At 43.6% G+C, this 26322-nt stretch overlaps 1 protein-coding gene across 1 annotated transcript in view; it reads right to left on the reverse strand.

Moving 5' to 3' along the window:
• LOC141147219 (cytochrome P450 1A1-like) overlaps positions 1 to 10564 on the reverse strand; it is a 34285-nt gene extending 23721 nt beyond the window's left edge. Inside the window, exon 1 of the mRNA XM_073634384.1 lies at positions 10396 to 10564. Within this exon, the coding sequence (XP_073490485.1) occupies positions 10396 to 10411 (16 nt within the window). The 5' untranslated portion in view covers positions 10412 to 10564. The remainder of the gene's footprint in view (positions 1 to 10395) is intronic.
• Between the last annotated feature and the right edge of the window lie 15758 nt (positions 10565 to 26322).

The raw sequence follows: 26322 nt of genomic DNA on the forward strand, positions 1-26322 counted from the left end.
GAGAGAATAAGTTCAGTGCTCGCAACCTTTCCTCATAACTAATATCCTCCAGACCCTTTATTAGCTTTGTTGCCCTTCTTTGTACTTGCTCCATTTCCAGTACATCCTTCCTGAGGACTGGTGCCCAGAACTGGACAGCATACTCTAGGTGCGGCCGGACCAGAGTCTTGTAGAGTGGGAGAATTATCGTTTTATCTCTGGAATGAATCTCCTTTTTAATGCATGCCAATATTCTGTTTGCTTTGCTAGCAGCAGCTTGGCATTGCATGCCATTGCTGAGCCTATCATCAACTAAGACCCCCAGGTCCTTTTCCATACTAGATTCCCCCAGAGGTTCTCCCCCCCAGTGTATAGATTGCATTCATATTTTTCCCATCCAAATGCATTATTTTACATTTTTCTACATTGAACCTCATTTGCCATGTAATTGCCCACCCCATTAATTTGTTCAGATCTTTTTGCAAGGTTTCCACATCCTGCGGAGAAGTTATTGCCCTGCTTAGCTTAGTATTGTCCGCAAATACAGAAATTGAACTGTTTACCCCATCCTCCAGGTCATTTATGAACAAATTAAACAGGATTGGTCCCAGCACAGAACCCTGGGGGACCCCACCACCCACCCCTGACCAGTCCGAGTACTCCCCATTTATCACCACCCTCTGAACTCACCCTTGTAGCCAGTTTTCAATCCATTTACTCACCCTATGGTCCATGCCAATGTACCTTATTTTGTACAGTAAACATTTATGGGGAACTGTGTCAAATGCTTTTGCAAAATCCAGATACACCACGTCTATGGGCCATCCTTTATCTAGATGGCAACTCACCTCCTCATAGAAGGTTAAAAGATTGGTTTGGCAAGAACGATTCTTAATGAATCCATGCTGATTACTGCTAATGATACCGTTCTCATTACTAAAATCTTGTATATAGTCCCTTTTCATCTCCTCCAAGAGTTTACATACTATTGATGTAAGACTAACTGGTCTGTAATTCCCAGGGATGTATTTTGGGCCCTTTTTAAATATTGGTGCTACATTGGTTTTTCTCCAACCAGCTGATACCATTCCAGTCAGTAGACTGTCTGTAAAAATTAGGAACAAGGGTCTGGCAATTGCTTAGCTTAGTTCCTTAAGTACCCTCAGTGCAATCCATCTGGTCCTGGTGATTTATTCATGTTAACCTACCTGGCGGTATGATTATTTCAGATTTTAGGTGCTGAAAGCGGTACAATTATTTTGCATGGAAATTTGGCGTTTTATATTGTAGGTCTGTAAATCTTAACAATAACACACTTAAATCTGTCCAAACCAGAGTCTAGTAGATATCCCGGGTATGATAAAGTTTGAAACACAAAAACATAAATTATAATATAATAAATAAAAATAAATAATTAAAAAAAAAAAAAAAAAATAGTAATAAAATAAATTTCCCCACAATTCACTATCGCTCAATTCTGCAAGTGTTCTAATTTACTATCGCTGTTTTCTAGCTGGTCTAAAGCCACTTTTGACGTAAAGGGACACTTTTTGGTTGCTATGGACAATCTCCAGTTTCCAGGCAGAAAGAACAGTGTATATCATGTAAAACTGCATGCAGGGCATGGGACAAAGCACTGGGGACAAAAGGGATGTGAAATCATTTCATACAGTACTGTAATCTGTAAGATTACAGTACTGTATGTGTTATGATTTTTACTTTTTTTTTAATTTGCCGCCAGGCTCCGCCCCGTGCGTCGCGCCGCTCGCAGGGAACGGAGCCTGGCACGGAGAGGCTTCGGAGGAGGACGGAGCCCTCGGACACTGCGGGTGACATCGCAGGATCCCGGGGACAAGGTAAGTAAAGCCGCCCCAGGATCCTGCAATGCGATCCCGAGTGTGGCTCGGGGTTACCGCTAATGGTACTGAATTTTAACCCCGAGCCACACTCGGGAATACCGCCAGGGAGGCTACGTTTCCCAAGTCTAATTTTAATTCTGTCCTCTGTTAACCATGAAGGTGCTTCCTGTGATGTGTCATGAGGATAAACACTGCAGTTTTGGTTACTGAAGCCCCTCAATTACCTCGTGAAGACTGGGGAGAAGAATAAATTCAATACCTTCGCCATCTCCCCATCCTTTGTAACCAGATGTCCTTTTTCATTCTTTATGGGGCCAATATGGTCTGTCCTCCCTTTTACTGTTTACTTACTTAAAGAATTTCTTGGGATTTTTTTTGCTCTCCTCCGCTATGTGTTTTTCATGTTCTATCTTAGCCATCCTTATTGCACCCTTACATCTCTTGTTGCATTCTTTATAAAGTCTAAATGCTGATGATCATCCCTTAACCTTGTATTTTTTGAAGGCCTTTTCCTTTGCTTTTATATGCATTTTTACACTGGAGTTAAGCCATCCAGGACTTTTGTTTGCTCTTTTAAATGTATTACCCAATGGGATGCATTGGCTAATGCCCTTATTTAATATGCTCTTAAAGCAAACCCATCTCTCCTCCGTGTTCTTTGTTCCTAAGATTTTATCCCAATTTATGCCTTCTAGCAAGGTTTGTAGTTTAGGGAAGTTGGCTCCTTTGAAATTCAATGTCTTTGTATTTCCCTTATGTTTCCTATTTGTGTGATTTATACTGAAGCCATTTGACCTGTGATCGCTGTTACCTAAATTGCCCCGTGTCACGGAACGTCCCACACTCCGCTTGAGTGCTTCCGTCATATACCACTTCCTCCCAGTCTGTATACAGATATCAGATATTCCAACCTCTCTGAGCAGAAAACAAGGCGACACTTGCTTCACTGCTAACATGGACTGTTTATTATGAATCAAAGTTACAAGACTTTATATGCCGTTGGAACCTCCTCTAACAATACAACTGTAACTTAATTAACATGAGCTAATTATCTAATCCTTTATACAGCCTAGGTGACTGAGACATGACCTTTCGCCCAGACTTGTGGTCACCGAGCTTCATACAGTTAATTAACACAATAGCAGTCGTCCCGTCTCCTACATTGTATAGAGGACAATGTCATTAGCTCGTTCAATTAACATAAACACAGGTTGATGACACCAGCATCTCCTCACAGGATGTGTCCCAACAGAATGAATCCATTGAAAATCCAGGGCCCATAATCAAAAGGCAACAGGCTTGCATACAGTCCTCTCCAACAGCCTCTGTCCCGGCTAGGTCTGTGACATTTCTCCCCTTTCGGCAGGAGACTAACACAGGAGGAGACCCCAGACGGGTTGACTCCGAAGTTAGTCCATAGTTCCAGTCCTCTACTGCCTGTACCCACACAGTACCCCAAACAAATTGTTCCAAACAGAGTATTACTCACCCAGCCAACCTCTGCCTCTCTCAGAGAACATATCTGCCGCTGGGGAGAGGCCTGGACTGGCTCTTCTCCCTGGAATCCTTTCTGCCGCTGGAGAGAGGACAGGGTGTCTGGGCTCACTCTGTCATGCTGTTGGGGATCGGGGCCGACTGCCCACCATCCCTGGAGTATACAGGTGGAGACTGAAGTCCCATCCACCTTCACAGGAAATCCATCCTCTGTTAGTTGAGGGCAGGGTCCAGCAGTCCTCGGCCCTGTTGCCAGCCCTTCTGCTGGAATCCCCACACCATCTGTTCCGGCTAACTGTTGGAGAGGGAGGCCGACTGCCCCGCCTCCCTGGAACTCTGTAGTTGTTGCTGGTGCTGGGCAGAGGTTGGTAGCACTCTGCCCTGTTGCCAGCACTTCTGCTGGGGACTCCGCATCCTCTGCTCCGGCTAACTGTTGGGGCAGGAGGCTGGCTTCCTCCACTCCCAAACTGTGTAGCTGCCATTGGGGAGGTGAGCCGGCTGCTTCCTTTTCCATTCCCTCATCTGGCTGCTGGGACGACATGTCGATGGTACTGTCTCCCAGGTACACGTATCTTTGCTGGGGAGGAAAGCCCACTTCCTCCACCCTGGCCAACTGTTGGGAAGGGACAACACACACCTCCTCTCCCTTCTCCCCCTGTATCTGCTGCTGGGAAGTGATTGCCATCTTCTCAGCCTGAGCCTCCACAATTGCTGCAGGTGTGGGGCAGAGGTCTTGGACCCTCTGTCCGGTTGCCAGCACTTCTGCTGGGGGTTTGCCAGGTGGTTCCTCCTCTACAGAAACCTCTATTAAATCCCCAGTCTCTGGAATTGGTAAAAGTGTGGGACAGAGGTCTTGGACCCTCTGTTCAGTTACCAGATCTTCAGCTGGAGAAGTTTGTTTTAACTCCATAGATGCTGCTGGCAGAAAATCACATGTCCCTGTCAGTGTTGTGGGAGAAAGGCCGACTACCTCTTCTCTCAGGAAGGCTGAAGCCACTGTTGGTGCTGGGCAGAACACAGTGAACCTTGGCCCTGATAGCAGCTCTTCTGCTGGAGGCTCATCAGGTTGTTCTTCCTCAGCAGAAAAGTCTATCAAATCCCATGTCTCTGCAACTGATGTCTGGGGATAGAGGTTCACCATCTCCTGTCCATGGAACCCAGAAGATGCTATCATTTCTGGGCAGAGGTTAGCAGAGCTCTGCCCTGTTGTCAGCACTTCAGGTTTGGGGACGGCAATCTCCGGATTTTCCACTGCCGATTCTCTGGCATGCTGCTGAACTTGTTCTAGCAGTTTCCTGTATGCCCTTTCCAGATGCTGTTCCTTCCTTAGCAAATGGTCCAGATCAGGTTTGAGCTCTGAGACCCCTGCAAGACCGAGCATAGACTCTCTATAGTCTCTCAGGTCCTCAAGGTCAGGTTCCCCTTCATCGCCAAACATAAAAAGATCTGTAAGGCTCTCCCACAGCAATCCAGGGCCGCCAAAGTCATATCCCTCCGGAGAGCATTCTGTTGTCTCCCCTAAATATCCCTCCTCTGCGTGCCATTGCAGAGCCCGATAACGATTGTCCAGCTCTATCTCCTGCTGGACCAACCTGTCCAACTCAGTCACCCATTGCTCCTGGGGCTGCTCTCCCAGGAATGCCATCCGCAATGCCCGTTGGTCACTGGTCCGTTGCTCTTGGGTTGGAAAGCACTTGCCCTGTTTTATACCAGCGAGACGGAGGGCTGCAATCCAGAGCTCCACCCGAATTTGCTGCCTAAGCTCCAGGTATTCATCCTCAGACACAGTCCTGGTGTATGTTGAAAGGATGATCCGCAGCAGCCCCGGGAATTTTGATGCCAGGTCCATATCTCCGCTGGGGTGACTGAAGTCTGCTATGCTGATCTTGGATCCAGTTGGAAGTTTGGATGTCCCAGACTTCAGGAAGCTTTCCCGCTGCTTGCCACCAATGTCACAGAACGTCCCACACTCCGCTTGAGTGCTTCCGTCATATACCACTTCCTCCCAGTCTGTATACAGATATCAGATATTCCAACCTCTCTGAGCAGAAAACAAGGCGACACTTGCTTTACTGCTAACATGGACTGTTTATTATGAATCAAAGTTACAAGACTTTATATGCCGTTGGAACCTCCTCTAACAATACAACTGTAACTTAATTAACATGAGCTAATTATCTAATCCTTTATACAGCCTAGGTGACTGAGACATGACCTTTCGCCCAGACTTGTGGTCACCGAGCTTCATACAGTTAATTAACACAATAGCAGTCGTCCCGTCTCCTACATTGTATAGAGGACAATGTCATTAGCTCATTCAATTAACATAAACACAGGTTGATGACACCAGCATCTCCTCACAGGATGTGTCCCAACAGAATGAATCCATTGAAAATCCAGGGCCCATAATCAAAAGGCAACAGGCTTGCATACAGTCCTCTCCAACAGCCTCTGTCCCGGCTAGGTCTGTGACACCCCGTATTTCCACATCCGTGATCAGGTCTGTATTGTTGGTAATCAGTAGATCCAGTAACTCTTTATTTCTAGTTTGTGCATCTACCATCTGACCCATAAAATTGTCCTGCAAGACATTTAGGAACTGGCGAGCCTTAGATGAATGCATGGTTCCCTCTGCCCAGTCTATGTCTGGATAATTAAAATGCCCCATTATGATAACATTTCCCATCCTTGCTGCTAATCCAAATTCTGACAGGAGATCTGTCTCCCCTTCCTCCCTCAGGTTAGGGGGCCTATAGCATACTCCCAATATTATTTTCCCCTTAGCTTCATCCCTTTGGAGCTCTACCCATATGGATTCCACCTCCTCCTTAGCTCCCTTAGTAATGTCATCTCTCACATTCACTTGTACATTATTCTTAATATATAGGCATACCCCTCCCCCTTTTTTACTCTCTCTATCCTTGTGATAAAGGGTATACCCTTGAATGGTTGCCAGCCAATCATAAGAGCTGTTGAACCAGGTCTTTGAAATCCCCACAAAATCCAAATCCTCCTCGTGCAACAGTATCTGTAGTTCACCCATCTTGTACGCCAGGCTCCTGGCATTGGTGAACATGCCACGTAGTTTAGACCGGTCGCTACTATACTTACCTTGGGTTTATGTGCTTTGGTCAACCTACCACTAATGCCCCCAATACTACCCTCTGCAATATGTTCCGCGCTGACTATCTCTACCTCTGGACCCCCCCCCCCATCGCCTAGTTTAAAAACCCCTCTAACTTTTTGGCCATCTTCATTCCCAGCTGATCTTCACCCTCCTCATTTAGGTGCAGTCCATCCCTTCTATAGTACTGGTTATTGACTGAGAAGTCGGCCCAGTCCTCCAGGAACCCAAACCCCTCCTTACTACACCAGCTCTTCAGCTGCTTGTTTGCTTCCCTAATCTCCCTCTGCCTTTCTAGTGTGGCTCGATGTACCGGTAGTATTCTTGAGAATACTACCTTGGAGGTCCTTTTCCTCAATTTAGCTCCTCCATAAAATCGTTCTTTAGGACACTCCATCTGCCTCTTCCCCAGCCCCTCCCAGTAATCTGTCCACCAGATCTGTGATGTGCCGAACCCGAGCGCCCGGTAGACAACATACAGTTCGGCTCTTCAGGTCTTTGTTACAGATTGGCCTCTCTGTCCTTCTAAGAAATTAGTCCCCTACCACCAAAATCTGTCTTTCCTTTCCCTTCGCTTCCCCCCCACTCTCACTGGAGGAGTTCTTCCCCCGGCAGCTAGGCGAGTCCCTCAACTCCAGCAGTGCTGATCCCTGATTGGTTTCGCCAATGTCACTCATGGGAGCATAAGTATTGGGATGCTCCAGCCCTGGATTGGCCTCACTGGCACTTCCCCCTCTACTCTTCCTGACTGTCACCCATCTACTCTTTCCTAGTGCCTGCACCTCTTTGTCTCCACCTCCTCTGTGCCTGTCAGCACCTGCCGTGTACGTTCCTGGCTCTCCTTTAGTATGGAGGGACCTCTCGTGCTGACAGTTGCTCCCCCAGATTCAGAACCCGGGCTTCCAGGGAAACAATGTGCTTACATTTTGCACAGCAGTATTCACCCTAGATCGGATCAAGGAACGCATACATGCCGCAAGATGTACAACAAATCGCCTCTCCATTTTGTTGTACCCATACAAAATTTATGTCCTTTTTTTCCCACAAATAGACCTTTCTTTTGTTGGTATTTGATCACCTCTGTGCGGTTTTTATTTTTTGCTCTATAAACAAAAAAAGAGCAACAATTATGAAAAAAAAAACAATATTTTTTACATTTTGCTATAATAAATATCCCCAAAAATGTTTTTAAAAAACAAATTTCTTCATCAGTTTAGGCCAATATGTATTCTTCTACATATTTTTGGTAAAACAAAAATGCAATAAGCGTATATTGATTGGTTTGTGCAAAAGTTATATTGTTTACAAAATAAGGGATAGATTTATGGCATTTATATTATTATTTTTTTTTTTACTAGTAATGGCGGTGATCTGCGCTTTTTAGCAGGACTGCGCCATTAGGGCAGACAGATTGGACACTTTTGACACTTTTTTGGGACCACTGACATTTATACAGCGATCACTGGCACTGACTGGAGGAGGAGACATAAAGCTGTTCATAATTACTACAAACAGCAGATCTGTCTCCTGTCAGAATGAGGATTTGTGTATTTACACACACAAATCCCCGTTCTGGCTCTCGTGCCCACGATCACGGGTGGCCGGCGGCGATCGGAGCTGACGTACGGGTACTGCGTTTTGTGGGAACAAACCACTTTGTGAGCTAGTCGGCAAGTGGTTAAAGAATACAAATATGAAGACTTACAACAATATGATTCTAGCCCTGTTCTGTCAGTGGGGATGTGGCGGTTTTTGTTTCCCTGCAATAAAAACCGACACATCCCTTAGTAAAAACTGCTCCATTATGATTTGTTGATCGCTGCCATTACTAGTATATAGAAAAAAATGTAATAAATGCCATAGTTTGTAGACACAAAAAGTCAATATACGCTTAGGCCCCTTTCACACTGAGGCGGTTTGCAGGCGGTATTGCGCTAAAAATACCACCTGCAAACCGCCCCTAAACAGCCTCCGCTGTTTGTTCAGTGTGAAAGCCCGAGGGCTTTCACACTGAAGCGGTGCGCTGGCAGGACGGTGAAAAAAGTCCTGCAAACCGCTTCTTTGCAGCGGTGAAGGAGCGGTGTATTCACTGCTCCTAAACCGCTCCTGCCCATTGAAATCAATGGGACAGCGCGGCTATACCGCGGCAATACCGCGGCTATAGCCGCGCTGTACGAGGGATTTTAACCCTTTTTTGACCGTCAGCGGGGGTTAAAACCGCACCGCTAGCGGCCGAATACCGCTGCAAGAACGACGGTACAGCAGCGCTAAAAATAGCGCTGTTGTACCGCCAACGGCCCCACCGCCCCAGTGTGAAAGGGGCCTTATTGGGATTTTTTTAACCAAAAAAACTTAGCAGAATACATATTGGCCTAAATTTATGAAGACATTTAATTTTTTAATATGTTTTATTTTTATAGCAGAAAGTAAAAAAAAAAAAATATATATATATATATATATATTTTAAGAATTTTCAGGCTTTTTAAATTTAAAGTGCAACAAATAAAAAAAAAACCCAGTGGTGATCAAATACCACCAAAAGAAAGTTATATGTGTGTAAAAAAAAAAAATTATATACATTTCATTTGAGTACAGTGTTGCATGAGCACGCAATTTTCAGTTAAAGTAACGCAGTGTCAAAAAGCACAAAATGGCCGGTGATGAAGGGGCAGGGAGGGTAAATCTTCTGGAAGATGTTTTCATAGTGTGGGTGTTTTTATATACTTTTTACATTTTATTATGAATGAGTAAGAATGGTCAAACATTCCCATAGACACACTCCTAAACCTTGTGGAAAGCCTTCCCAGAAGAGGTGAAGCTGTTATAGCTGCAAAGGGTGGGCCAACTCAATATTGAACTCTACGGATTAAGACTTGGATGCCATTAAAGTTCATGTGGGTGTAAAGGCAGGAGTCCCAATACTTTTGGTAATATAGTGTATTTGCAAGCCTCTACTTCAAGAGATGTGGTCTGATCCACTGCTCTCGCTGATTCCCACTAATCCGTTCACCCATAATTATCAAATAAGTAACATCAGCCATTGCTTAGTACCATTTTTTTACAACATGGCCTCATTTACTAATTAGCAACCCTAACAAATTTGGTGGCCTTCCCCCCATTGCAGGTCACCAGTAGCTGATGAAAAATTGCAAAAAAAAAATAAAAATTCAAGAGAAAAATGATAAAAAGCAAATTTATAAGAAATAAAAAATATAATTTATTAAAAGAAAGGCGCATGTAGTGCCAACATGACCTTCTAAAAGAGATTTGTTAATAATTTAAGAAAATGTGCATTTTCTGTATGTCCTATCCCAAATTAATTCATTAAGTTAAGCCTATTAAAGTGTAACTCCACTTTCGTGGGAAAAAAAAAAAAAAATTCCTTTTTAATCTGCAGTGCTGTAATGTACTATAACATTCAATGCAATATGGCGTTCTGTACAGAGTAGGTGTACACATACCCCCCAAGATGTAATTTTTCTGCTTGTGTGATTGGCTGACTGATTTGTGCAAGTGCATCAGCTGATCAGTTATAAAAAAGTCACTCCGATTCATTATAAGTCCTGCACAAGGCATGATCTAACAGAAGAGCTAATTTTTCAGAGCAGAAACAGGTAGAACTTTGCAACTAAGTTTGTTAAAATGCTTGCAATTTATATTGATCCCTCCACAAAAGTGGAGTTACTCTTTAAACAAGAAATAGAACAAAACAGGCTGATATCACACATGCAATGTCACATAAGTAAAGTAATACAAGACTAAAATGAAATTACGCAGTAGCACAAGCTATCACTTGTCATTCACCTTCTCCTTCTTTATAGATGTAGCAATTAGTTATGCTTTCATTAAGCAATAATTTGTACTACCAAATGAAAAATGATCATAAATATGGAAACTGGGATAAAAGAAATGTAGTGAAAAGGACAGAAAACCATTTACCTGACACCATATTCATGGTCTTTGATTCTCCAGTAGCTTATGAAGAAAAAACCTACATATGTTGTGTGTTCCTCTCTATAGACGCCTTTGCCCAAACTGGTTTGACCTGTTTCGCAACAGCGGAAACTGTATTAACCTGTGTACATTTCAAGCTTATGTTTGTTATAAACTCTCCTGTTTTATTTAAATGTGCTGATTTTTGTTTCTTGCTATATCTCTCTGCAAAAGAAATATTGCCTGGCCTCTTTGTAGATATCTTATCTACCGGTGACACACTGTGCGACTATGAACTTTGCCTCTGACAGGGTTTTACTGCAGTAACAATAACTTTTTACAGTTTCACACAGTTTATACTCAGCAATGGGGAAAACACAGGGCTTACATGCAGTTTGCAAATGTATGTGATCTGCTTGTCTGAGGCTACCTGAACATATCCAATGAAGTGAATAGAAATTAAATCTAAAACATCTGTAAATTGTTACAGTGCTTGAACCTGGCGATGGGTCACTCAAAAACTGATCACTACATGATGGGAGGTGGAGGGAATTTACAAGTAAGTTGCATACACAGAAATACTGGCTATTAAGACAACTGGAGTAGCTGATGTGAAGTTAATTAGCAAAATTAAAAGGTACATAGAGTTCCCAGTGGTGTATTTAGGTTTTGTGCTGCCCTAGGTGTGACTAAACTCGTGCACCCCTTCCTGTCAAGGCAACACCGATTCCTGTCATCTGTAAACCACACCCCTTCCTCTTTAGGCTCCACCTTTTACTCTTAGAGCTCCACCTCTTCCTCTCAGTACAATAAAAGTAGATACCAAGTGCCTACTTGTATGTTTTGTTGTTTTGTATACCATTTCAAATGTTGTATCTATTATTTTAAGAGATAGTAATCCTCAAATAAAATAATGAAAAGTGCAGCCTTGTCAGTGCAGCCTTATCAGTGCCCATCAGTGCAGCATATCAGTGCAGCCTCATTAGGGGCCACCAGTGCAGCCTATCAGTGGCCATCAGTGCTGCCTCATCAGTTCCCATCAGTGCTGCCTCATCAGTTGCCATCGGTGCAGTGTCATTAGTGGCTATCAGTGCTGCCTCATCAGTGGTTATCAGTGCTGCCTCATCAGTGGCCATCAGTGCTGCCTCATCAGTGGCCATCAGTGCAGTGTCATCAGTGGCCATCAGTGCTGCCTCATCAATGACCATCAGTGCAGCCCCATCAGGGGCCACCAGTGCAGCCTATAAGTGCAGCCTCATCAGTGCTAATCAGTGCAGCCCTATCAGTGTGGCCTCATCGGGGGCCACCAGTGCAGCCTATCAGTGCCCATTAGTGTAGCATATCAGTGCAGCTTAAGAGTGCTGCCTCATCAGTGGCAATCAGTCTATATGAATTATGTATCGATTATAGCACAGTGCATTTTGCGGTACATAGATTTTCACTGAATGTGGACTGTTTGAGTTTGCATTGATTTCAGCATGCATGGAGCACTTTGCAGTACATGAACTTTCATTTCAGCATGCATGGAACACTGTGCAGTACATGAACTTTCATGTCAGCACGCATGGAACACTGTACAGTACATGAACTTTCATGTCAGCATGCATGGAACACTTTGCAGTACATGAACTTTCATTTCAGCATGCATGAAGCACTTTGCAGTACATGAACTTTCATTTCAGCATGCATGGAGCACTTTGCAGTACATGGACTTTCATTTCAGCATGCATGGAGCACTTTGCACTACATGAACTTTCATTTCAGCATGCATGGAGCACTTTGCAGTACATGAACTTTCATTTCAGCATGCATGAAGCACTTTGCAGTACATGAACTTTCATTTCAGCATGCATGGAGCACTTTGCAGTACATGGACTTTCATTTCAGCATGCATGGAGCACTTTGCAGTACATGAACTTTCATTTCAGCATGCATGGAGCACTTTGCAGTACATGAACTTTCATTTCAGCATGCATGGAGCACTTTGCAGTACATGAACTTTCATTTCAGCATGCAAGGAGCACTTTGCAGTACATGGACTTTCATTTCAGCATGCATGGAGCACTTTGCAGTACATGAACTTTCATTGCAAACAGTCCACATTCAGTGAAGTGCCCCATGCATGCTGAAATCAATGCAAACCCATTAAACAGTCCAGATTCAGTGAACTTTCACTGAATCTGAACTGTTTAATAAGTTTGCACCACAGATCACTTTATTGCAATATGATCAGCATATTAATTCAATTCATATTGTGCACTTTATATTTGAATGGCTGCTTGGCACATGACTTGCAAAAGTAAAAGTATCTTATTAATTCTACCTGCTACAGTGCTACCCTCACCTGGGGGTTCCCCTCGTCCTCCTCTCTCTCTCCGCCTCTGCCAGTTGAATCCTTGAATTACGTGCCAATCACCGGCCCCCCGCAGCCGCCTGTACTGCCTATAATACCAAAAAGTGCCGAACACAGCAACACAAGCGCGGGAGATGGCCGTGGGAGCCGGGACTCGGGAGGCTAGGTCGGGGGAGGTTTTTTTGTGCGGGGGCCGCCCCCCCCGCAGAGTGTTGCCCTAGACTTGGGCCTAAGACACAGCACGGTTTCCCCTTGCGCTTCTACAAAGTTGCCTTGTTTTTTCATGCGCATTTGATATCTGTGCTTTTCCTGTCAGATTCACAGAAAAAGCATCCCTGTTATTTAACCTGAAAAAAAACTGGTGGTTTTGTCTCCTATGTCTGCGATATTTAGCTACCCTGGGATTCAAAAGTGAAAAAATGATTATATGGTAGGTCATTTTACTTGATCTCTGTAATTCAATATAATGATTACCCCTTGGACTTCAACAATATGGTGGATGTGATCTGCAATGAGATCATCAGGTCTCCTGGTATCCCCACACTATTTACTGCAGCTTTAGGTCTCCAGCTCCAAGATTTGAGAAAGATGAAGTGCCTCGAAACATGTCACGTTGGGGACTGCAATACTATCAAAAGTGCAGCATAACAAATAAAATCAACTTATTAAGTGTACATAAATATTCTGTTCTTATCAAAAAAAACTTCTGTGTTTAATGTGCAATAGTGGTGGGATCCTCCTCCCCCAAGTTACCAAGATATATAGAAAAATGTGTTTGTTTTAGTTTTATTCATTTTTTATTTTTCATTTTTCAGGTCATTCGTTATGATCGCAATTCATAAATTTGTAAATTCGTAAATTCGTAAATAAGAAAGAAATCTGACAATTCGAAAGAATAACTAACTAACTAATAACTAACTATTAAATTATACAGTTGGTATGGGAATTTCCTTTCAAATTTGGCTGTTAGTGAACGTAACGAATACGAATTTATTTATCAAAGTTACAAATTATCCAAAATAACAAATGTCGCATCTAAACAAATATAACCGAACAAATTAATAAATAATAATATTAATAAAAAGTTTGTATTATTATTATTGTTATTTATTATTATTAATTTGTTATGTTTCATTAGTTTAGATACAGCATTCGTTATTTCGGATAATTTGTAACTTCGATTAAATTCGTATTAGTTATGTTCACTAACAGCCAAATTTAAAAGGAAATTCCAATATCTATAATTTAATAGTTAGTAATAGTTAAGTTATTATTAGTTAGTTATTATTTCAGATTTTCACATTTTTCGGGTATTCGGATTTTTGAATTTCCGAACTTCCGGATATTATATTTGGGAAAATTAGTTAAACACGTTTTCGTTAATTCGGATATTTCCAAATTAATGAATTTGTCAAAATTCGTTAAAAAACTAATTTGGAACGAAACGAATTGCACATGTATAATAAGGATCCAAAAACCCCAGATGTCTTAAATAATCCCAATCTGATACTCATTGGTGTTCTCCTCATGATGATGGTGTATGAAAAGTATAAAGAAAAGACAAATAATGCTCTCTGTATGCTAATGATTCAAGATACACTATTTTACCAATAGTATTGGGACACCTGCCTTTACACCCACATGAACTTTAATGGCATCCCAGTATTAGTCCGTAGGGTTCAATATTGAGTTGGCCCACCCTTTGCAGCTATAACGGCTTCAACTCTTCTGGAAAGGCTGTCCACAAGGTTTAGGAGTGTGTCTATGGGAATGTTTGACCATTCTTCCAGAAGTGCATTTATGAGGTCAGGTACTGATGTGGACGAGAAGGCCTGGCTCACAGTCTCTGCTCTAATCTATCCCAAAGGTGTTCTATTGAGTTGTGGTCAGGACTCTGTGCAGGCCAGTCAAGTTCCTCCACCCCAAACTCACAAACTCACTCATTCATGTGTTTATGGACCCTGTTTGTGCACTAACTAATGAATTTGGCATAATTCGTTAATGGTCTAATGAAACAAAAGGTCAACTTAGAGTAAATCTTACAGTCCAATCAGCGGATTCATTTTGTGCTGAAGGTTGTATTACTGGCAAAGTGCATTCCTAAGAACTGAGTGAGAAGGGTGTTGTATTGTACTTGAGCAGAGGAGAAGAGATATTGTCATTGTGTGTGTTAATGGATTCAATAGAAAAACGACTTTCCGTTATCACGAATAAATACATACATAAATAACAAATGATCTGAAAATTCAACAATTAAACAATAAAACAAATTGATTTGTTTTAATGAATATCTATACTCTACAGAAATAACAAATGATCTGAAAATTAGTTAACGTAACATAACGAATATAACCGAACAAAATTATGTATTTTAGGAATGAAAACGAAACAAAATGTTCTGTCGTGCACAAGTCTACTTAATATGACTTGAGCGACATCATCAATTGCAGTCACTGTGCCCATGAAATGCAGCCACTGTGCCCCATCAAAGGCATGCCACTGTGACCCCCGTCCGCCTGCCCTCTGAACTTGCCCCAGCTTGGTGGCGGGTCAGACAGTGGCGAGCTGTGTCCTCCATGTGTCTCTTCTTGCTTCCTGCTAGGCGTCCAATAGCAGCACCTGCTCTTTCAGCCAATCAGGAGACGGGTATCAGACCCACGCTACCTGATTGGCGGAGAGCCCGCATTTCATGGGCACAGTGACTGCAATTGATGATGTCGCTCAAGTCATATTAAGTAGACTTGTGCACAACAGAACATTTTGTTTCGTTTTCATTCCTAAAATACATAATTTTGTTCGGTTATATTCGTTATGTTACGTTACCTAATTTTCAGATCATTTGTTATTTCTGTAGAGTATAGATATTCATTATAACAAATCAATTTGTTTTATTGTTTAATTGTTGAATTTTCAGATAATTTGTTATTTATGTATGTATATATTCGTGATAACGGAAAGTCGTTTTTCTATTGAATATTCATTTGCTTTTCTAACACATCTGGGTGGCAATGCTCTGCACTCGAAGTCCCCCTTTTTTTAAGCCTATTAGAGCCTACGGCTCTAATCAGGTGCTTAAAAAAACCCCATTGGAATTCATGCATCCGGCATCCTGCATGGGGGCCGGATGCATGGATGGGGGGCCACGCCCTTGCGCTGCGCCCGGCCGTCCCTGATCCCCACGGAGTATGAATCATGCTGGTTCCTCATTGCACATTGCAGATACCACAGTAAGCACCTTAATAATGATTACAGTGTGAATTGTTATCCTTTTTGTGGATTTATTTTTATTTAATAAAGTACTTATTTGGACTTTAGAGCAAGATTGGACATTAAATTTTATTATAGTGCTGCCACCATCAGAGTGTATAGGGAAAAAACTGTGCTAAACCAAAAATAGCAAAGAAATGAAGCTGCTAACACTCAAACAAACAAGTCCAGATGAATGTGTAAACAATTAGTGTAGCGCTAAATGGTGAAATACCTTTGTGTGCAAAAAAATCACTGATGTGAAAGTGATAATATGACACCCACTATAGGTACAAGTGCAAAAATGCTGACATATAACAAATCACAAACAATAAACCATAATAAAATTATACACTAGAAGTGAATGCACTGGAATGCATAAAAGGGAAAAGTTCACTGTAGGACAGCAAAACAACACATGATGTGCATATCCAAAATATAAACACCAAAAGTCCAAAAAGTGGCAACAGTAAAAAATCCACTTCCGCAGACAGAATAGCTGAGATTTCAAATGGAATGATTTAGATATATGTGGAAAATTCAAAAACGATTGTCAAATGGAAAAGATGCAGTACTCTTACCAGATGTGGTAGACACACATTCCATACGGCAGTGAGTCTAATGGGCTCTGAGCGCTGATTCCTAGCGCTCTAGTGTAGTGAAGATGGAGAGGCCGGACGAGACCAAACGATAGATACCTGGACTCCAAACCATACGACCGGGTAACGTCAATGAGCCAGCCGGTGGGTCAATCCAGAGGATAGCCATCATAGCATAATTCTCATTAGGTCATGTGTGACTCGACTTATTCCATAATGGATGATTGAGGCTATATGTTTTTTTTTTTTTTTTTAACAGATTTTGCCATTATTTCTGACATTTCACCCAAAAGTCCTTGCGCTGTGTTTATGTGTCCTTTATTGTTTGCTCCTATTCTAAAGTAGGATCTCATAGCAACAGGACTTGTTGGGAAATTTTCAGCCACCAGTGGTTGAGACAGTTTAGCGCCTTGGTTTCTTTTTTTATCAAAAAAGGGAAAGTCAGTGCTATTGCTCACCAGCCTCTATCCATCACTATTGTGGTCACCAATCCACATTCTGAGATTAAATTAACAAAGCAAAAGTTACATTAATGCTAAATAATTAAAAATGAAAACCTAAGTTTACTTAAAAAAACAAAAAATAAGCACAAGGGACCTTACGTACCTTGAGTGAGATGTGTACCTTGTGCTGCTGTGTCCTCATTTAGCAGAAATCTTCCTCCTCCAATCCCCCCCCCCCCTCAATAAAACTATATGAGCTGCCACAGGCACTCATCAAGGTTGACTGACCATGCTCGCCCTTTCCGCCCACATCCTTCATTCAGAGAAGCCATTAATTTAATACAGATTCTATGAATGAAGAACAATCAATATATGGACAATCTGAATTTGGGTGCTAAAAATACGAATGCAAGTTACAAGCTAGGGGGAGAACCACTGAGGGGAATCCAGGATGGAAAAAGATCTGGGGGTGCTAGTAGATGACAGGCTCAGCAACGGCATGCAATGCCAAGCTGCTGCATGCACAGCAAGCCGAATATTAGCATGCATCAAAAAGAGAATTTACTCCAGAGATGAAACGATAATTCTGCCACTCCACAAGACTCTGATCCAGCTGCATCTTGAGTATGCCATCCATTTCTGGGCACCAATCCTCAAGAAAGATGTGCTGGAACTGGATAAAGTCCAGACAAGGGAAACAAAGCTAATAAAGAGATTAGAGGACCTCAGTGATGAGGAAAGACAACACACACATTAAACTTATTCTCTCTGTGTCAGAAACCATGAAATCAGACCGAGACAGAAGTACAGTTAAATCACACTTGTTTAGTAATAAAGTAAAAAGAACAAACGTAGTCAAAACATAGCCAAAGTTTAGTAACCGGAACGTATAGTCAGCCAAGCCAGAAGTCAGGGATCAATGTAGTGGAACAGCAAGCAGGATCTGGAGCCAGAAGGGATGTCAGCAAAGCAAGTCTTTAACCACTTGACATCCACGCTATAGCCGAATGACGGCTACAGCGCGGACCTGAATTTCCGGGAGGCCGTCATATGATCACCGAGACTCGGGTGATCACCGATCCGAGTAAGGTCTCGGCCCCTTACCATGTGATCAGCTGTCAACCAATGACAGCTGATCACATGATTAAAACAAAAGCTCTGTGATCGTTTTTTTTTCTCCTCACGCTGACAGCGCGAGGAGAAAAAAAAGCTGATCACCGGATTATCAGCAAGGGACATCAGTCCCGAAGAGGAAGAGGCAATTCTGCCTCATATGTGCCACCAGTACCCCCCGCCAGTGGCAACTGCCATTGCCACCTGACAGTGCCCACAGTGCCCACCAGTGCCACCTATCAATGCCCATGAGTGCCACCTATCAATGCCTACAAGTGCCACCTATCAATGCCCACAAGTGTCACCTATCAGTGCCCACCAGTGGTGCCAATCAGTGCCACCTAGCAGTGCTGCCTATCAGTGTAACCGATCAGTGCCCATTATTGCCACCCATCAGTGCCCATCACTGCCACCCATCAGTGCCCATCACTGCCACCTATCAGTGCCGCCTCATCAGCGTACATCAATAAAGGAGAAAAATTACCTTTTTTAAAAAAATAAAAACCGCAAAGGTGATCAAATACCACCAAAAGAAAACTCTATTTGTGGGAAAAAGATGATACAAATTTCATTTGAGTACAGTGTTGTATGTCTGCGCAATTGTCATTCAAAGTGCGTCAGTGCTGAAAGCTGAAAATTGGTCACGATAGGAGGGGGGTTTAAGTGCCCAGTAAGCAAGTGGTTAAACAGGAACGCAGGAGATAGTCTCTTGTGATGTTGATCAAGATGAAGGCAGACATCCACTGGGCTGATAGGCTTAAGTAGGTAGGACTGATGAGCAGGATATCATCAACAGCTCAGTAATTGTGGAGAGATAGGAGCTGGCAATTAGCCAACAGCTGAGCGGCCAGCTCTGAGAAGGAAGGGCTGAGCCCAGCCCTGACAGTACCCCCTCCTCAACGACCCCTCCCCCTCGGAGGACCACCAGGCTTGAGTGGAAAATGTCTATGGAAATCACGGAGGAGGACAGGAGCATGTATGTCCAAGAATGAGGAAGCCTGTGACCAGGTGAAACGCGTAAGCATCGTGCCACCGTGTCTGTGGTGACAGGGACCTCTGGCTGTGCACATGCACCTAAAACCCTCTCCACTTTAATCTAGCGCTGCTTTTTTGCCGGCAGCTGCATAGCCTGAAGCAGTCCTGAAAGGATTTTCCCCATTCACTGATCACCCTTGAACCTGGATATTGCTCTCCACAGTATGCTCCATCTCAGCCCCTGAACACTGCCTGGTCTTAGGATGTGAACTCTGCGGCTCACCGTAGGCTGTGAAGCTGAACCAAACAACTCAGACGTGAGTGCAGTGTTTCTCAGTGAGCGAGGAGACCGTGTACGGACGGGAGTCTAAAGCAGGAGAGAGAACCAACTATCCTGGGATCCTTGGCGGGTGAGCTCTAAATATATCCCATTATTTGGGGAATGAATACATTGTAATCAGTGACTTTTAAATCACGCTGGGGACATACGGAAGTTCAGACCAATAAGTGCTGATTTCGGCACCGCACTGCAAACAATCCTAGCCGGGAACTGTATTTGTAAAGTGGACGATTAATCCAATCCCCTTAACATAACCCATACAGGCAAAAGCTTCTATTATATACCCAATGGATGCCGCAACAATGCTTGTTTTAGTTAGAGCCCTTTTGGACTACTGAAAGCACATTGGACCCGGGTCTTATGCCGCGTACACACGGTCGGACTTTTCGTCTACAAAAGTCCAACGGACGCCGACGGACTAAAGCTGGCTGGTAATCCGTTCGTGTGTGGGCTTCTCCGGACTTTCAGCAGACTTTTTCAGCCTCAAATCCGACGGACTTTAGATTTGAAACATGCTTCAAATCTTTACGTCGTAACTACGACGGACCCGAAATCCGCTCGTCTGTGTGCTAGTCCGACGGACAAAAACCCATGCTAGGGCAGCTATTGGCTACTGGCTATGAACTTCCTTATTTTAGTCCGGTGTACGTCATCACGTACGAATCCGTCGGACTTTTGTGTGGTCGTGTGTAGGCAAGTCCGTTCGTTAGAAAGTCTGCTGCAAGTCCGCCGAAAGTCCGCCGGAAGTCTGTCGGACAGGCTGTCGGACTTTTGTAGACGAAAAGTCCGACCGTGTGTACGCGGCATTAGAGATTTTTGTCTGTATGTGTATGGCTGATGTTAGTGTGAGAGGTGTTTAATAGGTATGGTGGCCACCCAAGTCCCTTAAGACGTCAGTCTTATTTTAACTATATGTTATTAGTAGCTGCAATTTGATGTGGAAGAGTTATTTGCAATATATTTGTTTTTTCTAAATTGTTCGATTTTTGATAACTAATTAAAGATTTATAATTAAATATGTTAGTGGGTCCTTGTTGAAGAACTGCTTTACAGAGTATTCTCTGGTTTCTTTTTTGTAATTTTTGATTGAGTTCAGAGGACAATCATCCCATGTCCGGTGATATCTTTCCCGTTCATTACGGGGGTTGATGAAACACACAGGTGTTTAAATTTGAGTGGGCAGTGGATAAGCCCTAGTAAAAACTCATATTCACCTATAGTTAATAAGGCTGGTCTTTTCGGTCACCCTTTTGTTCTTTTATGTCCAAGAATGAGACCCAAGAGCGTTCCTCCGGACCGTACCCCTTCCAATGCACCAGGTACTGTATGCGCCCATGGAACCTACAGGAGTCAACAATAGACTGTACTTCATACTCCTCACAGTTCTCAACCTGTACAGGGTGAGGACGTGGAACTGAGGTGGTAAAGCGGTTGCAGACCAAAAGTTTTAATAAGGAGACATGAAATACATTTGAAATACGCATATTAGAAGGTAGGTCAAATGCGTAAGCCACTGGGTTAATCCTGCGAAGAATACGGAAAGGCCCAATAAACCGAGGTGCGAACTTCAGTGAGGGAACACGAAGTCAGAGGTTGCGAGATGACAGCAAGACCCTGTCCCCAACCTTGTAGGAAGGTGCAGGCAGGCGTCTGCGGTCAGCATGGAGTCTGTACCTATGATTAGCATGTTGCAAAACCTCCTGGATTTGTGCCCAAATGGAACAAAGACCACGGAGATGCTCCTCTAACGCAGGAATACTCTGCAAAACAAATGAGTCAGGCAACATGGAAGGTTGGGAACCATAGTTCACCATAAATGGGGACAATTGGGAAGCAGGAATACTCTGCAAAACAAATGAGTCAGGCAACATGGAAGGTTGGGAACCATAGTTCGCCATATATGGGGACAATCGGGAAGCAGGAATACTCTGCGAAACAAATGAGTCAGGAAACATGGAAGGTTGGGAACCATAGTTCGCCATAAATGGGGGCAATCGGGAAGCAGAATTCAAGGCACTATTGTATATGTAATATAGCAATGTAGAAATTGCTCCAAGGACTGATTGGCTTGTTCTGCGGCCCCATTACACTGCGGGTGATACGCAGAGGAAAAGGCAAGCTGAATTCCCAACTGTGCACAAAAGGCTCGCCAGAACCGCCACACAAACTGACTACCCCTGGCCGAGACAATCACCTTGGGTAGCCAGTTGCTAGGAAGTGGGCAACTTCTTAAGTGGAATACAATGACACATTTTTGAGAACCGGTCAACCACCATAAGGATAACAGTATTGCCCTGGGAGTTGGGTAACTCCACAATGAAATTCATAGACAGGCGGGTCCAGGGCCTCTCTCCATTGGGTATGGGTTGCAGGAGGCCCACTGGAAGATGTCGTGGAGTCTTACTCTGGGCACACACGGAACAGGCAGCTACGAAGACGGTTACATCAGCACGTAGACTAGGCCACCAGAATTGTTGGGAAATGGCCCAAAAGAGTTGATTCTTCTCAGGATGGCCAGCAGCCTTGGGAGAATGGCAAGTCTGCAGTACAGCAGTACGGAGACTCTCTGGGACAAAGCAGCGGTCACAAGGTTTCTCAGGAAGAGCATGGACCTGAGCAGCAAGAATTTTGTCACCCAAAGGAGAAGTGAGACTGGTGCGAAAATGTTTAGAAAATGTTGGGTTATTAGGGAAACAAGGATTGGTGATAAAGTATCAGTGAAGACACCTTTTTCCCATATTAACTCTTACAGGAGAGAATTTCCCTTCCTAGGGGTAGATTTCCTCTCACTTCCTGTTGTCTCCCTCCGTTTGTAAGTAGGAGTCGTTTGTAAGTCGGATGTTTGAAAATAGTCGACCGCCTGTATATACTATATGGCCTGCCCTTTACACTCTGCGAAAAATTGGACCTTAGGTGGTGGTGGTACCAGAACACTGTAAACCCTCACAGTTACTCTTGGTGGGTGCTGGAACGGGCCCTGCTGTGAAATATTATATCAGGAATTGTAATTACATGCCCCTGTTAAACAGGGGCATAAAAATTGGGCCATAGGCGGCTGTGGTGGTGGTGATAGTGGTGGTGGCGGCACAACACTGTAAAGCCTCACAGATACTTTTGTTGAGCACAGGAACAAGCTCTGCTGTGAAATATTAGATCAAAAAATGTAATTACGTGCCCCTGTTAAACAGGGGCATAAAAATTGGGCCATAGGCGGTGGTGGTGGTGGCAGCACAACACTGTAAAGCCTCACAGATACTTTTGTTGAGAGCAGGAACAGGCCGTGCTGTGAAATATTAGATCAAAAATTGTAATTACTTGCCCCTGTTACAGAGGGGAATAAAAATTGGGCCTTATGCGGTGGTGGTGGTGGCATAACACTGTAAAGCCTTACAGATACTTTTGTTGGGCGCAGGAACAGGCCCTGCTGTGAAATATTATATCAAAAATTGTAATTACGTGCCCCTGTTAAACAGGGGCTTAAAAATTGGGCCATAGGCGGTGGTGGTGGTGGTGATAGTGGTGGTGATAGTGGTGGTGGCGGCACAACACTGTAAAGCCTCACAGATACTTTTGTTGGGCGCAGGAACAGGCCCTGCTGTGAAATATTAGATCAAAAATTGTAATTACGCGCCCCTGTTACAGAGGGGCATAAAAATTGGGCCTTAGGCGGTAGTGGTGGTGGCACAACACTGTAAAGCCTCACAGATACTTTTGTTGAGCACAGGAACAGGCTCTGCTGTGAAATATTACATCAAAAATTGAAACTACATGCCCCTGTTAAACAGGGGCAGAAAAATTGGGCCTTAGGCAGTGGTGGTGGTGCCCTGAACCGAAAATATTCCTAGAAGCTATCATCATGAAGATTGAGGAGGAATAGGATAGTCACTCAGCATATGCAGTCTTCAAGGGATCCCACATCCATAGAAAAATCAGTTGGTTACATCAACATCAGGTGCTTGGTAGCTGGTGATCCAAGACTGATTCATTTTTATGAATGTGAGTCGATCAATAATTTTTATGAATGTGGACAGGCGTACTCTGTGGTCGGTTACAAAGCCTCCAGCCAGTCATGGCCAGCTGCAGAAAAAAAGGACAAGCGTGCCCCATGGCCACGTGCTGAGGATGCACCGTGTCCACGACCAGCACTGTAGACACAGAGCCTGCTTGCCCTCTTTTAGTGGCCTGTGAGCGTCTGCCTCTCCTTGGTGGCCTTCCGGACATGCTGTAAATTTTGTTTAGCAAAACCACACTACACTGTATTGTGTACTGTGTACACCACCACAAAAGTAGTAGTAAGTGCACTAGGGGTGCACAGTACTGTGTACACTAGACATGTGCACACTGAAATATTTTGTTTCAGAATTTCGTTTTCGTCTGAAAAATAAATTTATTTAGTTACTCCCGAAATTCGTTTTTATTCATTTCGTTTTTCGTTAAAAATTGCATTCGTCCGAAAATCCAAATTAAGGTTGAATCTGTCATTGAAGGCTTATGGTGTCTGTCGAATGTTCAAAGAAGATTCGACGGAGCAGCTAAACTGTACAATGCTGTATAGTTTACCTGCTCCGTCGAATCTTCTTAGAACTTTCAACAGACACCATAAGCCAAAGTACGTGTGTACTTAGTTCTAGCTATTTTACTGCTCCACCTCTTTGGTTACAATCAGCCAATAACATTCATCATCATCATTATTTTTATTTATCTTTCCTCCCCTACGTCGAATCTTTCCTCCCCTACGTCGAATCTTTCCTCCCCTACGTCGAATCTTTCCTCCCCTACGTCGAATCTTTTCTCCCCTACGTCAAATCTTTTCTCCCCTACGTCGAATCTCTTCTCTCTACGTCAAATCTTTTCTCTCTGTGTAGAATAATCTTGGACTAATAGAGCTAAGGTTAGGCACATTCGACCACAGGTTTGATGGACACAGATTGTTATTGTCATCATCATGTCGAATCTCCTATCTATATCGAACTGTTGTAGCAACGAAAACGAAAATAAAGCATTTGTTTATGTCGGATCTTTCGTTTTTCGGACTCTGCACTTTCGTTATCGTTTGTTAAAACGATAACGAAAATACCTGAAATTTGGACGAAAATGCATTCGGACGAAAACAAATGCACATGTCTAGTGTACACCAACAGAAGTGTAATAACAACTATGGGCGTACTGTATGTATTGTGTACTGTGTACACCACCAGAAAAGTAGTAGCAACTGCACTAGGGGTGCATGGTACATTGTACACTAACAGAAGTGTAATAACAACTATGGGTGTACTGTATGGTGTACACCACCAAAAAAGTAGTAGCAACTGCACTAGGGGTGCACGGTACTGTGTACACCAACAGAAGTATAATAAGAACTATGGGTGTACTGTGTACACCGCCAGAAAAGTAGTAGCAACTGCACTATGGGTGCACAGTACTGTGTACTGTGTACACCGCTTGAAGTATATTAGAAAAAGTACACCAGGAATGGCCTGCAGTCAAATATAGCTAAACTGGATACAGTGGATATATATATACAAGACTGTCTGTATATATATATATATATATATATATATATATATATATATATATATATATATATATATATATATTAAATACACTGTAGCTAACTGAATAACCTGCCTGCCTGCTCAATCTAAATGACACTCTCTCTCTGTCCACACCAACAACGATGTGCAGGCAGCCTTATATAGTATGTGGTGTGGACTTAGTCCCCCTGAGCCATGATTGGCAAAAGGCACCCTGCTTTGGCCAGTTATGGCTCTCTTAGCTGAGTGCGCTGGGATTGGCCAAAGCATGCAGGTCATGGTGCATGCTTTGGCCAATCATCATACAGCAGTGCACTGCACCCGCAGTGCATTATGGGTGGTTACGAGCCGCTTGAATTTGGACGAATGGGCAATAAGCCAATGTTCGAGTCGAACGTATGTTCGACCCGAACAGAAAGCTCATCCCTAGTGAGACAGGAGGCTTCCGCAAGCGCTCCTTAAAAGAGAATCTTTCTCTGAGTCTGGAGTCAATGAGTATGGCAAACATGATCAACTTCCCTCTTCTCTTCTCCAGATGTTGACACGACGCTTTCTCCGGCTGGACTGCTCTCTGAGCGCTCCGTTGTGACTTATATAGGCGGAGACCCCGCCCCCTTATGATGTCACAGTCCCTGGGCATGCTGGGACTGTGACGTTTTAGGGGGCATGGTCACCGGGTGATGTTGACCACGCCCCCTAAAACATCACAGTCCCAGCATGCCCAGGGACTGTGACGTCATAAGGGGGTGGGGTCTCCGCCTATATAAGTCACAACAGAGCGTTTAGAGAGCAGTCCAGCCAGAGAGAGCATCGTGTCAAAATCTGGAGAAGAGGAACGAAGACAAGAAGCCCAGAAGTCCAGACCTCCGCTGGCAAAAGAGCGAAATGAAGACAGCGGAGGAGCCGGAAGAAGAACTGGAACACCGGGAGAAGTGGCCAGAGAGAGCAGAGAAGAACCAACTGGACGCCGGGAGAAGAGGAACTGGAGGGACCCCCGCAGCCGGAAGAAGACCCCCGAAGCCGGAGGAAGACCCCCCTGGAGCTGTTTAATAAATTATTTAAAAAACCTGTGTAGTGTGTTTTATTATTGACACTTTTTCCCTAGGTGAATGGGTAGGGGTACCATGTACCCCTGAATGGGTACCTAAGGCAGAGATCCACTGGGCTGAATGGCTTAAGTAGGCAGGAGTGATGAGCAGGATATCATCAACAGCTGAGTAACTGTGGAGAGATAGGAGTTGACAATTAGCCGACAACTGAGCAGCCAGCTCTGAGAAGGAAGGGCAGAGCCCAGCCCTGACACTCTGGAGAACAGACACTTGAGCGGAGA

Source organism: Aquarana catesbeiana, linkage group LG01, assembly GCF_042186555.1.
Source record: "Aquarana catesbeiana isolate 2022-GZ linkage group LG01, ASM4218655v1, whole genome shotgun sequence".
Taxonomy (NCBI): Eukaryota; Metazoa; Chordata; class Amphibia; order Anura; family Ranidae; genus Aquarana; species Aquarana catesbeiana.